This window comes from Amyelois transitella, chromosome 22 (genome assembly GCF_032362555.1).
Source record: "Amyelois transitella isolate CPQ chromosome 22, ilAmyTran1.1, whole genome shotgun sequence".
Lineage (NCBI taxonomy): Eukaryota > Metazoa > Arthropoda > Insecta > Lepidoptera > Pyralidae > Amyelois > Amyelois transitella.
Genome location: NC_083525.1, coordinates 655913 through 671009, shown reverse-complemented (window position 1 = coordinate 671009; position 15097 = coordinate 655913). Strand labels below are relative to the sequence as shown.

At 37.0% G+C, this 15097-nt stretch overlaps 1 protein-coding gene across 3 annotated transcripts; it reads right to left on the bottom strand.

Moving 5' to 3' along the window:
• Window positions 1-40: 40 nt before the first annotated feature.
• Window positions 41-14349, bottom strand: LOC106133225 (cuticle protein 16.8). Of its 3 annotated transcripts, none has more exons than XM_060950641.1 (4): window positions 14231-14249; window positions 4693-4882; window positions 2903-3103; window positions 41-1722 (listed from the first exon to the last, which is right to left on the bottom strand). In XM_060950641.1, the coding sequence occupies exons 2-4, from the start codon at window positions 4880-4882 to the stop codon at window positions 1562-1564; spliced, it is 552 nt and encodes a 183-aa protein (XP_060806624.1). In that variant the 5' UTR covers window positions 14231-14249; the 3' UTR covers window positions 41-1561. The 3 variants fall into 3 exon arrangements, with proteins under 3 accessions (XP_060806624.1, XP_013188327.1, XP_013188328.1); XM_013332873.2 differs by lacking the exon at window positions 14231-14249 and adding an exon at window positions 5988-6068; XM_013332874.2 differs by lacking the exon at window positions 14231-14249 and adding an exon at window positions 14286-14349 and having other exon boundaries at window positions 48-1722.
• Window positions 14350-15097: the final 748 nt, after the last annotated feature.

Genomic DNA, 15097 nt, shown 5'->3' with positions numbered 1-15097 from the left:
TAGACAGACTTCTCTTATTTTTTAATTCATTGAAAACTTTAATCAAATATCAGTTTGAAACTATTTCTTACCTTTAAAATGATCTTAACATTTCTTAATACAAAAAAAGAGAAAACTATATACTTACATTATTATTATTAATCAGGAATAATTTTATTTTAAAGTATTCACAATCACAAATTATCAGCTTATTGACAAATTGCCAAATTTGTATCCACGTTCGCTCTGTTTCACGTCTCGAACAAGACTGTCGTGCCGGATCGCTGAGCCACCCGGCATTCTTTCAGACGAAGTGATTGAATTGAAGAATGAACGAGATTGAATGTAAATGAATGATTGAATGTCATGACGTATTAAACAAGCTAACACTTAACAATATCAAAATTAGGTTTTGATTAAACCTCGGTCGGATGAAATATTCTAAAGATAATCCACTAGCTGTTCCAAATAAAATTATTTCAAGAAGAGTTACAAAATTCTTCGGAGGTGCAAGGCCTCACTAGGACCAGCACTTTTCAGTTTTCAACTTTTTTTCACCCCATTACAATATAAGTAAATAAAGAAAAAATACATGTTTAAACATTTATTTCGATGTGATTTTCATTTTATTATTTTTTATACAAATGTACAAAACTTAACGGAAGTTACTCTACACACTTAAAATTAAAATTTAATGGCATTTTAGAGTATTTTCATGGTAACTTTGGAAACATACAATATTATAATCAATACTTACACAATATTCATATAACATAAATATTTCTAGAAATTTACATATTGAATAAAAATTTGTTTTCGAAATTAGAAATAATGATATCACTAGAAGTTATTAAAACTGGTAGAAACTTTAGAGAACTACTTGAATTTAAGATCATGATACTCGTACTACTTACTTGAATTGAAGATGAATTAAATCAAACGCATCTCAGAAATAATTGAACTGGTAACAATTTCTAAAATTTTTTGTAACTAAATTTTTATGGCACTCGCCCCCAAAAAATCATTACACAAAATAATTAGCAAGGTTAACATGCGAGTTAGATTACGAAAAAGGATTTTTTAAGTACAGACACTTACACAGTTTACACATAATCTGTGGACGCGTATTTCGGTACAATATCAAGTCGTATGGTATGTAAGGTTGGAGTGGGAAGACCTAGACGAACGTATCTTGATCAAATTAAGGACGTCCTGGTAAAGGGTCAGGTCAATAGTACCCGAAACCGCCGAGCTTGCATGAAGAGAGTTATGAATGTGGATGAAGCGAAGGAAGTATGCAGAGATCGTGGCAAGTGGAAAGAGGTAGTATCTGCCTACTCCTCCGGGAAAGAGGCGTGATTTTATGTATGTCAAGTCGTATGGTCACAATGATAAAATAATTATGAAAAACATAGAACACAAGTACTACTTTTACTGCAAAATCCTTGTCATTAATGAAAATATTTGAATACTTCATCATAAAAGGACATGTCTCATCAAATCATAGTCATTGGCCACTATTGTTGCTCAGAAGTACATAAACTGTTAATCATTATTCTGACTTAAGCGTTATCTTTGGCAGCTAATGACCTAAATCCTGTAAGTTCTTCTCTTCCTCTTCTCTCTGGAGGGCCTCTCTTTCTGCCGCTATCCTCGCGTGCTGCTCAGCTATGACCCTGAACAGCTGGGCGTGCTTAGCGGCGGCTAGAGCGACGGCTTCTGATTGGCGAGGCGATGAGGCGTCTGAAATGTAGTAACACCTTTATAAGTAACTAGCTGAGCCCGCGATTTCGTCCGCGTGGTATAGTTATTTTGGGCATCAGTGGAGCTCTCAAGGATGAATATTGTTTTGCCGTTTTTTTCACATATTCCATTATTTCTTTGCTCTTTATAGTTGCAGCGTGTTGTTATATAGCCTAAAGTCTTCCTCGATAAATAGTCTATTCAACGCAAAAATAATTTTTCCAATTCGAACCAGTAGTTTCTTTTAGCCAATCGCTTAAAAGAAGAATCCCTAGTTTGTAAGCCTATCCCTTAGTCGCCTTTTACGACATCCATGGGGTAGAGATGGAGTGGTCCTATCATTTTTTGTATTAGTGCCAAGAACCACAAGGCACTAATAACCATAGCCATGATTTGTTTGTTTGTAATATCTTTAATGCATAGAAATTTACACAGTAAAAGAAAATAGTAAGTAAATAGTTATAAAAGGAACAAATCACTTGTAATGACGGACTAATGATTATGTATGTGTGTGTTTATTGTGTGCTGATACTAGAAATGAGTTTATAATCTACTAGAGGCCGCCCGCGACTTCATTAGCATGGAAACCCTATCAATCCCGCGGGAACTCTGGGATAAAAAGTAGCCTATGTGTTATTCTGGGTCTTCAGCTACCTACATACCAAATTTCATGGTAATCGGTTCAGTAGTTTTTGCGTGAAAGAGTAACAAACATCCATACAAACTTTCGCCTTTATAATAGTAGTAGGATATATAATGTCACTGAATGTTTTGTCATCGATCAATCCTTGAATAAAAAGATGTACACTGCTCTGCATGTTTAATTATCTATTATTATTAATTTTATAAAGCTGAAGAGTTTTTTTGTTTGTTTGTTTGAACGCGCTAATCTCAGGAACTACTGGTTTAGAATTGAAAAATTCTTTTTGTGTTGAATAGACCATTTATCGAGGATGGCTTTAGGCTATATAACATCACGCTGCAACTTTTGGAGCGAAGTAATAATGGAAAATGTGAAAAAAAAACGGGGAAAAATTATTCATCCTTGAGGGCTTCAATGATGCCCAAAATAACTATTCCACGCGAACGAAGTCGCGGGCACAGCTAGTATCAGTAATAATAGGAAATAAGTGAACACTACCAACAAACTTCAGTGTTTACGGTCCAACATTCAGCTTACCAACTGGATGCGGATGCTGAGCGTGTTCCTCAGCTATCTTGGCGTAGAGCTGATAGTGTTTGTCCTTAGCCCTCGCCACGGAGTCCGAGTCGGCCGGGTGCTCCGGGGGCTGCTCGCTCAGCACCGGATGGAAGCCCTCCTTGTCGGCCACGTAGTCCACAGTGCGGACCTTCTGACGGGGGTCCACGTACGAGAACGTTCCTGTAATTCAGGGGAAAGATTCTAATTTTAGGACACATTTAAATGTTTTATGGTGTATACTTGATTTCAATGACATATTATGTAAATTGTGGGTATGATACATACATACATATGGTCACGTCTATATCCCTTACGGGGTAGACCGAGCCAACAGACTTGAAAAGACCGAATGGCCACGTTCAGCTTTTTGGCTTAATGATAGAATTGAGATTGAAATAGTGACAGGTTGCTAACCCAACGCCTACAAAGGAATCCCAAGTTTGTAAGCCTATCCCTTAGTCGCCTTTTACGACATCCATGGGAAAGAGACGCAGTGATCCTATTCTTTTTTGTATTGGTGCCGGGAACCACACGGCACTATGATGATGTGGATATAACCATCATCAGCCCTCCATGACCCAATGCTGGGCATAATCCTCATTCTGTCAAACTTTCTCTATTCTGTGTCAGCGATCCAGTTGTTTCCAGCACTGTATTCTGCCGTGTGGTTCCCGGCACCAATAGAAAAAAGAATAAGAGCACTCCATCTCTTTCCCATGAATGTCGTAAAAGACGACTAAGCTTATGTAATTGGGATTCCTCTTTCAGGCGATGGGCTAGCAACCTGTCACTATTTGAATCTCAATTCTATTATTAAGCCAAACAGCTGAACGTGGCCATTCAGTTTTTTTTGAGACTGTTGCCTCTGTCTGCCCCGCAGGGGATATAGACTTGATTATATGTATGTATGTTTTACATATGTATAGAAGGAAGACTATCCATTATTATCACCTAATGTTTACTACTAGGATCTTGGAGAATGATGATATCACATCTAATTATAATATCGATTGATGCTTTGCTGGGGGTCATCAGAATGTCGTTATAATGTAATTTTATTATGTTAAAATTATGTATTATCAACCGACGCTGTTTGTTAATTATATTATGTATTATGGATGAAAGAAATTTTTCATGCCCGATTATATTATTTATATTTGGACTGCCTCTGTGGCGCAGCGGCAGTGCGCTTGTCTGTGACACCGAAGGTCCCGGGTTCGAATCCCGGCCAGGGCATGATGAGAAACAAAACTTTCTCTGGTTGGCCTGGGTCTTGAACGTTTATCTATATAATTATTAATTATAAAATATAGTATCGTTAAGTTAGTATCTCGTAACACAAGTCTCGAACTTACTTCGAGGCTAACTCAATCTGTCCGGTATATATTTATTTATTTATCATTAAGCCAAACAGCTGAACGTGGCCCATCTTTTCATCGTCTTTTCAAGAATTGGTCTTGTTTACCCCGTAAGAGATAAAGACTTATTATAATATGTATGCATGTAAAATTCTAATAATCTCAATTCTATCTTAAAGCCAAATAGCTGAACGTGGCCTATCAGTCTTTACAAGACTGTTAGCTCTGTCTACCCTGCAAGGGATGTAGACGCGACTATATGTAGGTATGTATGATTCCGGCAAGAGCATCTATGTTCCATCGTTAAGCCATACAGCTAAACGTAGCCTTTTAGTCTTTGCGAGAATTGGCTGGATTAAGACGTAATTATAATATGTATGTATGTAAAATTCAAACAAAAAAGTTAGGTACCTCTCACAACACCGCTGCCATCGCTGACTTCTGTATGTTGTCTGTCAGCGTGCCCCGGGAACCTGCCGGCCGTGTACGAGAACACGTAGGGCTTCGGTGGCGGCTCCGTGCTCCTGCCTTCCAGGTGGATGACGTCGCAGCTGGTCATCACCAGGCTGGAGACGAGGATGAGTAGCGACGGGCACAGCATCTGAAATTGTACATACATATGATCACGTCTTTATCCCTTACGGGGTAGACAGAGCCAACAGTCTTGAAAAGACTGATAGGCCACGTTCAACTGTTGAATAGAATAGAATTGAGATTCAAATAGTGACGGGTTGCTAGCCCATCGCCTAAAAGAAGAATCCCAAGTTTATAAGCCTATCCCTTAGTCGCCTTTCACGACATCCATGGGAACGAGATGCAATAGTCTTATTCTTTTTGCCTTTACCTGGATCATCCTATTGGAAAACCGCAAAGAAAAATCAAAGTTAGTCAATATTCATACATACATACATATGGTCACGTCTATATCCCTTGCGGGGTAGACAGAGCTAACAGTCTTGAAAAGACTGAACGGCCACGTTCAGCTATTAAGCTATTTATTTATTTAGTTAACATCCTATTGTTACAATTTCAGTGTGCCATGTGGTTCCCGGCACCAATAAAAAAAAGAATAGGACCACTCCATCTCGTTCCCATGGATGTCGTGAAAGGCGACTAAGGGATAGGCTTATGAACTCGGGATTCCTCTTTTAGGCGATGGGCTAGCAACTTGTCGCTGTTTGAAGCTTTGGTCCATTGTCAAGTGCTTAGCGCGGCCTGCGAGGCTTTTGAGCCAATTGTCTACCCCGTTAGGGATAAAGACGTTGTTGTTTATGTTTTTTTCAATTCATATTTCTTAAAGCAATATAAACCTTGGTGAAATAAGCACTGCACTTTCTTGAGTGAGTGCATTAGTTTGATAACTAACTTATGCATCTCACTAGCACTAAGAGTGAGGTTACTTTTATCCAATATGGACTAGGACTCAGTCGTTTTTACTTAGTCCCTAATATAATACCTAATACCTAGTCACTAGGTACTACGGCAATGTTTCCGTATAAAGACCGCTTCTTCTAAAAAAAGGTGTCAGTATATTATGGTTGACTGGTAGATAATGCTTCCAGCATTAAGTCCGCCAATTGTGCTATAGGTTCATTTGTATTTTGTGCAATGAAATTTAAATAAATAAATAATTAATTATGCTATGAAAAAATGAAATGTAAAATTTCACAGATTACACTGTTAATTCAGACAAAAAGTTGACTCACACTTTTAACGTTATCAATAACAATTCAAAACTGTTTTGGTACACGTCTACACGACTGTAGATCAGTGTTAGGACTTGTTTGCCGACAAGTTGACCTTTGAGTTGCGTCACGGAACTCACGGTTTGATAGTAGGATCTGTTCGGTGTCGGGCCACTAAACAGGTGGTAAATACATACATACATACATATAATCACGTCTATATCCCTTGCGGGGTAGACAGAGCCGACAGTCTTGAAAATACCGATAGGCCACGTTCTGACGGCCTCTGTGGCTCAGCGGTAGTACGCTTGTCTGTGACACCGGAGGTCCCGGGTTCGAATCCCGGTCAAGGCATGATGAGAAAAGAACTTTTTCTGATTGTCCTGGGTCTTGGATGTTTATCTATATAAGTATTTATTATAAAATATAGTATCGTTGAGTTAATATCTCGTAACACAAGTTTCGAACTTACTTCGAGGCTAACTCAATCAGTGTAATTTGTCCCGTATATATTAAAAAAAAAAAAAAAAAAAAAAAAGCTGTTTGGCTTACTGATAGAATTGAGATTCATATAAAGTGACAGGTTGCTAGCCCGTCGTCGCCTAAAAGAAGAATCTCAAGTTTATAAGCATATCCCTTAGTCGCTTTTTACGACATCCATGGGAAAGAGTTGGTGTGGTCCTATTCTATTTTCTATTGGTGCCGGGAACCACACGTGTTTTAATATGCGTTAGGCTATATACAGACTATAAGCGCTTATTTAGGCGAATCTCGCCAACAAGTTCCGACATTCTTCGGCGCTAATTAGCGCACTAGCGCCAGGGTTGTAGGCTGCCAGCTTTCTATCTGTATACGTCCTTAGTAACGCAAGTTTCATGGCCCGACAGAGGTGATGTGCGGAACATCGTTGCAGATAACATCAGCATTCAAATGTAATCGTGCGCAGACGCAAATACCTGCCACGCAAATACTCGTAATTTTATAATTATAACCACAACGATCAATAAGGATAAACTTTAAAAATATGTAATATATCTATACTAATTTTATAAAGTTAAAGAGTTTGTTTGTTTGTTTGAACGCGCTAATCTCAGGAACTACTGGTTCAAATTGAAAAATTCTTTTTGCGTTGAATAGACCATTTATCGAGGAAGGCTTTAGGCTATATAACATCACGCTGCAACTATAAGAAGCAATGGCATAATGGAGAATGTGAAAAAAAAAACGGGGAAAATTATTCATCCTTGAGGGCTTTAATGATGCCCATAATAACTATTCCACGCGGACGAAGTCGCGGGCACAGCTAGTTATGTATATTTAAGTATGTGTAGGTATATTTATATGCCTTTCACATGACCAGTGTCCTTGACCGAATACTGTCACTTTCTTCGAACACACTGTCACTGACACACAAACAGGTTGTTGTCGCTTTGATATAGTTAACTAGCAGTGCCCGCGACTTCGTCCGCGTAGAATAGTCATTCGGGCATCATTGAAGCCCTCAAGGGTGAATAATTTTCCCCGTTTTTCTCATATTTTCCATTATTTCTTTGCTCCTTATGGTTGCAGCGTGATGTTATACAGCCTAAAGCTATCCTCGATAAATGGTCTGTTCAATGCAAAAAGAATTTTTCAATTCGAACCAGTAGTTCCTGAGATTAGCGCGTTCAAACAAACAAACAAACTCTTCCGCTTTATAATATTAGTATAGATTTGTAGCATTTTGTTTATTGACTAGCGACCCGACCCGGCTTCGCACAAGTAGCTTTTTTTTAACCTTGCGCGAATAACACTCTTTTTGACATTTCAACATACATATCTACATATCACCCGGGTGATCAAAGTGGAATTAACCATAATCACGTCTACATTCCTTGCGGGGTAGACAGAGCCAACAGTCTTGAAAAGACTGATAGGCAACGTTAAGCTGTTTGGCTTTACAATAGAATTGAGATTCAAATAGTGACAGGTTTCTAGCTCAACGCCAACAAGAGGAATCCTAAGTTTATAAGCCTCGTCCTCGTCCTTTAGTCGCCTTTTACGACATCTATGGGAAAGAGATGGAGTAATCCTATTCTTTTCTAATTGTCTTCTTCAAAATGTATAAGAAGACGCAAAAATATGGTTCGAATCGTCGGAAATTTTAAATTGACATGACTGAAAGATATTTATAGTATACCTACGTAGGAAAGGTATGATTAACAAACTAAATTATAATTACCTCATGTCACCTCCTACGTTCGATGATACGTCCTATTGTATGCAAGCACATCCCACTATATATCGTTCACGCGGCGTGGGTGACGACTAAAGGAATATGAAATTACAGATTATTTCCGGTGTAGGTAACTCATGTTAATGCGGACTTGTTCTCCATTAAATTACCGTTTTCCCGGGAAATTATATCCTGTTGGCTCTGTCTACCTCGTAAAAGATAAAGATTTGATTATATTATGTATTTATTATTGTCGTGTGGTTTCCGGAACATTAGAATAGAACCACTCAATATCTTTCCCAAGGATGTCGTAAAAGGCGACTAAGGGATAGGCTTATAAACTTAACATTACTCTCGTAGGCGATGAGCTAGCAAACTGTCACTTTTTGAATATCAATTTTATCATGAAGCCATACATCTGAGCCTTTCAGTCTTTTCAAGACTGTCCTAACTTTGTCTACCCCGCAAGGGATGTAGACGTGACTATATGACTGTATGTATATTATGTATTAAAGTAAATTAACCAGAATAGACATAAACTCAATTTTATTACATCACATTCTAACAGATTCATTACCAGAGAGAAGATCTTTATCAAAAACACGTCAATTATCATTGAGTGAACTGAAGGCATCCTAATCTAAAATCTCCAGCCACAAAGCCTTGCAAAACATGCCTTGCTTCACTTGTTAGTTTGTTAGGCAACTAATGTTTGGCGGATGTTTCACATCACTAGTACAGTGGGCCACATAAGATAGGTACGTTTTGGTACAGCACGATAATTGTGCTATTTTAAAAATCAACTTGGAGCGATTAAGTATTTTTTTTTTTATATGTACTCGTTTATAACGCGATAACTTTTGACTCGTGGGTAGGATTTTGATGAAATTTAAAATGTAGTTAGCAATTTTGAGTGAAACTTTTAAGTCATCAAAATGGGCCAAGCAGTTTTTGAGATATTCACAATTTCGTAAAACAAAAAAAAACACGTTTAAAGACCGTGGTTCGCGGAGGTAGATACGAGTATTATACATCCCTTGTGGGGCAGGCAGAACCAACAGTCTTCAAAAGATTGAATTACGTTCAGCTGTTTGGCTGAATTGAGATTCAAATAGTGACAGGTTGCTAGCCAATCATTATTTGTTTATAAGCCTATCCCTTATTCGCCTTTTACGACATCCATAGGAAAGTGATGGAGTGGTCTCCTTTTTGTATTGGTTCCAGGAACCACACGGCACGTAGATATTGTCCTATCGTACATCTTACTTATAGGTAGGTACTTATCATAAAGTGAAAGTTTGTAAAGATGTGTGTGTGTGTTTGTTATTCTTTTACGCAAGAACTCCTGAACGGATTTTTATGAAACTTTGCAGTAGCATAGTTGAGACATTGGAGCATCATAAAATAGGATTTCACCGGGAACGAAGTCGCGGGCAAAAGTTATATATATACATATATATATTCTGTGGTTCTAGTTAAGCAATGTTTGAAGAACCGCCGCTTATACAGTAATTATTATGAAACAAGGAAATTATTTATCATAATTATAACCTGTCGTATGTTCGTTGATGCCTGACGAGGAATGTACTGATTACGATCTGAATCTGAAGTCTAGGGGAAATTGATTAATAGCTTCTATCAGTAATTTTAGACTGCATGTTTTTTACATACACATACATACATATAACCACGTCTATATCCCTTGCGGGGTAGACAGAGCGAACGGTCTTGCAAAGACTGATAGGCTACGTACAGCTGCTTGACTGAATAATAGAATTTAGCCTAAAATAAGAATTTTTCAATTAGAACCAGTAGTTCCTGAGATAAGCGCGTTCAAACAAACAAACAAACTCTTCAGCTTTATAATATTAGTATTGATTGTGACAGTTAAACAGCTTTCCAATATTTGGCGGTCGCGGCGCCATGTTTAGCGAAACTTTGACCTTGGCGCTAACAGCCTAACGTACCTGACAGAGCCTTGATCGTGTTACGTAATAATCAGAGATCGGAATGGGTAGATTGATTTTATGTATGTACTTGCATCATGAATTACCATAGAAAGCATAACATGGACCTCTTTTCCGAGATTCCATTTCAGTACTTACACTTACAGTAAACTACATTGTCCGCGGGTAACTACTAGGACTACAATTTACGTGAACCAAGTCGGGGGAAAACAGCTACCACTAATATATTTTTCATCCCACTTGTAAAAATTACGTAAAAAATCTTAATAATTTTCAAATCCCGCAATCCCGGAGGCATGTATATATTAATATATACATTTCAGTTCATTGACCCCAATTCAATCTACCTATTCCGATACAAACCTCCACAAAATCACGGGAAGATTATTGGAATTTCCATTCCAACTTGGGCTAAACAGCTAAACGTGGCCTTAAAGTCTTTTAAAGAACGTTGGCTCTGTCTTCCCCGCAAGGAATTGAGACGTGATTATATATGTATTATATAGGCACTAGTGACCCTAGGCTTCGTACTTGTAGAATTTAATAATACGTATAAACCTTCCACTAGCTTTAAAATAAAACTGCATCAAAATGCGTTGAGTACTTGTAAGTAGTTTTAAAGATCTAAGCATACATACATACAGAGAGGGACATACGCGTAAACAGACTTAGCTATATCCTACTACAGTTGTCTTAGGTATAAATATATGATAAATCTGTAACTTTACATACATACATACACGTCTGTATTCCTTGCGGGCTAGACAGAGCCAACAGTCTTGAAAAGACATATCGGTCACGGTCAGCTATTTGGCTTATTGATAGAATTGAGATTCTTATAGTGACAAGTTACAAGAATCCCAAGTTTGTAAGCCTAACCTTTAGTCGCCTTTTACGACATCCATGGGAAAGAAATAGAGTGGTCCTATTCTATTTTGTACTGGTGCCGGGAACCACACGGCACTATATTCTGTATTCTATAACTATATTCTGCTACAAATAGATATAATTTGCCTGCGCATGATTGGGCAACGACTCTTGAAGTAGACCAGTGTCCACTTCCTGTTTGGCCACTTATATTATACTATATAGATTCAAATCTACATAGGTATAATGTTGTAACTTAATCTATACTAATATTATAAAGCTGAAGAGTTTGTTTGTTTGTTTGAACGCGCTAATCTCAGGAACTACTGGTTCGAATTGAAAAATTCTTTTTGTGTTGAATAGACCATTTATCGAGGAAGGCTTTAGGCTATATAACATCACGCTGCAACTAAAAGGAGCGAAGAAATAATGGAAAATGTGAAAAAAACGGTGGAAATTTTATTCATCCTTGAGGTCTTCAATGATGCCCGAAATAACTATTCCACACGGATGAAGTAGCGGGTACAGCTAGTTTATAGTAATAACGTTAATTTAAATTTGAAGTCTAAATTTTTATCAATGAACAAGGGACATTCCAAACATCACTTACCTAACAATAGTCATATATTTTGGTTTCAACGCATTGGTTGACGTCGAAAAATTACTTAAAACGAGGCTAACTCAATCTGTGTAATTTGTCCCGTAAAAAGAAAATACATAGGGAATGGCGTTCAGCTAACGAAAAAATGGTGTATTTTTTTGATTAGACATTTTAATTCAAAATTTAAAAAAGAAACATAGTCTTTAACTCTCTAGTAATCAACTAGTTAACAATAACAGCGTATACCTTTTATTTACTAATAGTAAAAAAACATTTTAAAAAAAGCATGCTTGAGCGGCATTGCCCCCTTACTCTGGGTAATACCGCTCGGGGTACGGGGTAACGACGCTCAAACATGTTTTTAAGAAATATAACCGATTATATATGTGTTAATTAAAAAAACAGGAATGATATCAACATTATAAAATAAAAGTGAGTTCTAGAAACACAAATTCGTATTAATTAACCCCTATTCGTACGATAAATCAGTCTTTTTTAATTTAACAATTATGGTAAAATTTTTGAACTTAAAATCAACTATCACAATTCACTTTAATTATCATAGTATCATAATTCACGATTTAGATTTAAGAGATATTTGTATATTGACGTCCGGTGAAAATGCTGCAGTGTGGTTTGTTTCGCCGCTTCTACTATACATACGCTTTGAAAGCAGTAATAGATGTAAGTTATGTTGACATCAATAAGTGATACCGTGTATCCAATTTTTTTATATAAATAAATTCTATGCCGTGGTAATTATAATTGGACAACTCAATCTCGTTCCAATGGATGTCGTAAAAGGCGACTAAGGGATAGGCTTATAAACTTGGGATTCTTCTTTTAGGAGATGTGCTAGCAACCTGTCACTATTTGAATCTCAATTCCATCATAAAGCCAAACAGCTGAACGTGGCCTATCAGTCTTTCCAAGACTGTTGGCTCTGTCTACCTTGCAAGGGATATAGACGTGATTATATGTATGTATGTATAAATTTTATTCTATGCTATCCGACTTATCCACTTAAAAATATATGAACGAATATTACCAAAACATCCACATTTATGGTATACTAATGTTTTATTTTTTCTCATAAATTATATTCTTTACGCATATCGTCTGACTTTTTTTCCTTTAAAAACCCAGGCTTGAATTTTAATCTAAAATCTCCTTGAGACTTGCAAAAATGTCGAATCGTTATTTTATCACATTCCGTTTGGTTTTTTTTTAATGTTTTTTTTTTAAATATATGTATGTAAAGTACTAATTTGTTTGAGAGAAAATCCATAATTTAATTATAGGTAATTTTTAACGATTTATGAAATATAGGAAAATTGTATATATATATTTAGCGTTTGTGCCGTGTGGTTCCCGGCACCAATATAAAAAGGAATAGCATCACCGCTTCATCTCTTTCTCATGGATGTCGTAAAAGGCGACTAAGGGATTGGCTTATAAACTTGGGATTCTTCTTGTAGGTGATGTGCTAGCAACCTGTCACTATTTGAATCTCAATTCTATCATTAGGCCAGACAGCTGAACGTGGCCTTGTCAGTCTTTCAAGACTGCTGGCTCTGTCAATCTCGCAAGGGATATAGACGTGATTATATTGATGGATGGAAACTCACTTTCGTACACTAAAAACTAAAAAAAATCGTATAGGTATACCTATACTAAAATTATATACATAGCTGGAGAGCTTGTTTGTTTGTTTGAACGCGCTAATCTCAGGAACTACTTGTTCGTACTAAAAGCCTTAAAGAATAAAAATATTTCTCTAACAGTCCCAAAGTCCTTCGATAATTTAGGTATGTCAGAAGTAAAGGTCTTACAGACATCTCCAAATGCAAAGGTTAATTGCATCATCGTAACATTTATACTATTCCTTCCTCATACGATTTTGAGTAGGCATACGGTAGATAATGTAATTAAAATATAACTAGAGGCCGCCCGCGACTTCGTCCACATGGAAATCCTATCAATGCCGCGGGAACTCCGGGATAAAAAGTAAGGGATAATGTGTTTGTAGTCTCTGTCCGTCCCGTAAAACTAAAACTGTACTAGTTTTGGTATTTTTTTTTGGGTTCCGTACCTAAAGGGATAACGGGACCCTATTACTGAGAATTTGTTATTCGTCTGTCTGTCACAAAGCTGTATCTCATGAACCGTGATAACTAGACAGTTGAATTATTCACAGATGGTGTTTTATTGTCACCACAACAAATATTAAAATCTCGTTCCCATAGTTGTCGTAAAAGACGACTAAGGGATAGGCTTATAGACTTGGGATTCTCCTTTTAGGCGATGGGCTAGCAACCTCTCACTAGCACTATACACAATTCTATAACTAAGCCAAATAACTGAACTTGGCCTATCTATCAGTCTTTTCTAGAATAATGTTATGTAATTGTACTAGAATTATATTGATTAAATACTTTTAAAGAATTCAAACATATAATAAAGTTATAAAAAAATACGGAATTCCGTTTTTGTGTATAACGTCCAAATTAACATACCTACCTTGATATTTAAGACTAGACATTTATTTCAACGACTCAATAGGTATAAACTTAAAAAAAAAACTAATAATTCCTTGAAAAAACACGACATTTACCTGAAGCCGTCTCACATAATATTAAAAAAACTATATAATAAAAAAATACACTCACTGTGTCCACCTGTCTGTCTGTTCGTCCGTCACAGAGCGCACGCGCACAGTACTGAACGCTGAAGGTGAACGGGTGAACTGAGAACGTAATTGTGAAGGTGAACTGCTTGAATGAATGAATTGTGAGTTTATAATTGTGACGTAATTGACAGCCTCTGTGGCGCAGTCTCGGGTTCGAATCCCGGTCAGGGCATGATGAGAAACTAACCTTATCTAATTGGCCTGGATCTTAGATGTATATCTATATAAGTATTTATTATAAAATGATTGAATTGAGATTCAAATAGTGACAGGTTGCTAGTCATCGCCTAAAAGCAGTATCCCAAGTTTTTTAACCTATCCCTTAATCGCTTTTACGACATTCATGGGAAAGAGAAAGAGAGGTCCTATTCTTTCTTTTATTGGGTCAAAAACCACACGGCATTATTAAGTAAATTAACCATAGTCATATATATATACACACTACATATAATCACGTCTATATCCCTTGCGGGGTAGACAGAGTATAGGGAATTAAGATTCAAATAGTGACAGATTGCTAGCCCATTGCCGGCAATAAAAAACACCTGCCAATATTTGAATCTCAATTCCATTCGGCTTTATTATTTTCTTATTATTTACATTAGCTTTTCAGTCTTTTCAAGACTGTTGGCTCTGTCTACTCCGCAAGGGATATTACATTAATATTAGATGAATGTATAATGCGAATTATTGCGTATGTCCTTGCATGAGATCGCCGTACATTAAGGCACTCGTCCATTACTACGTACAGATATATTTGCTATACATATTTAGCGCGGGGATTCACTCCCG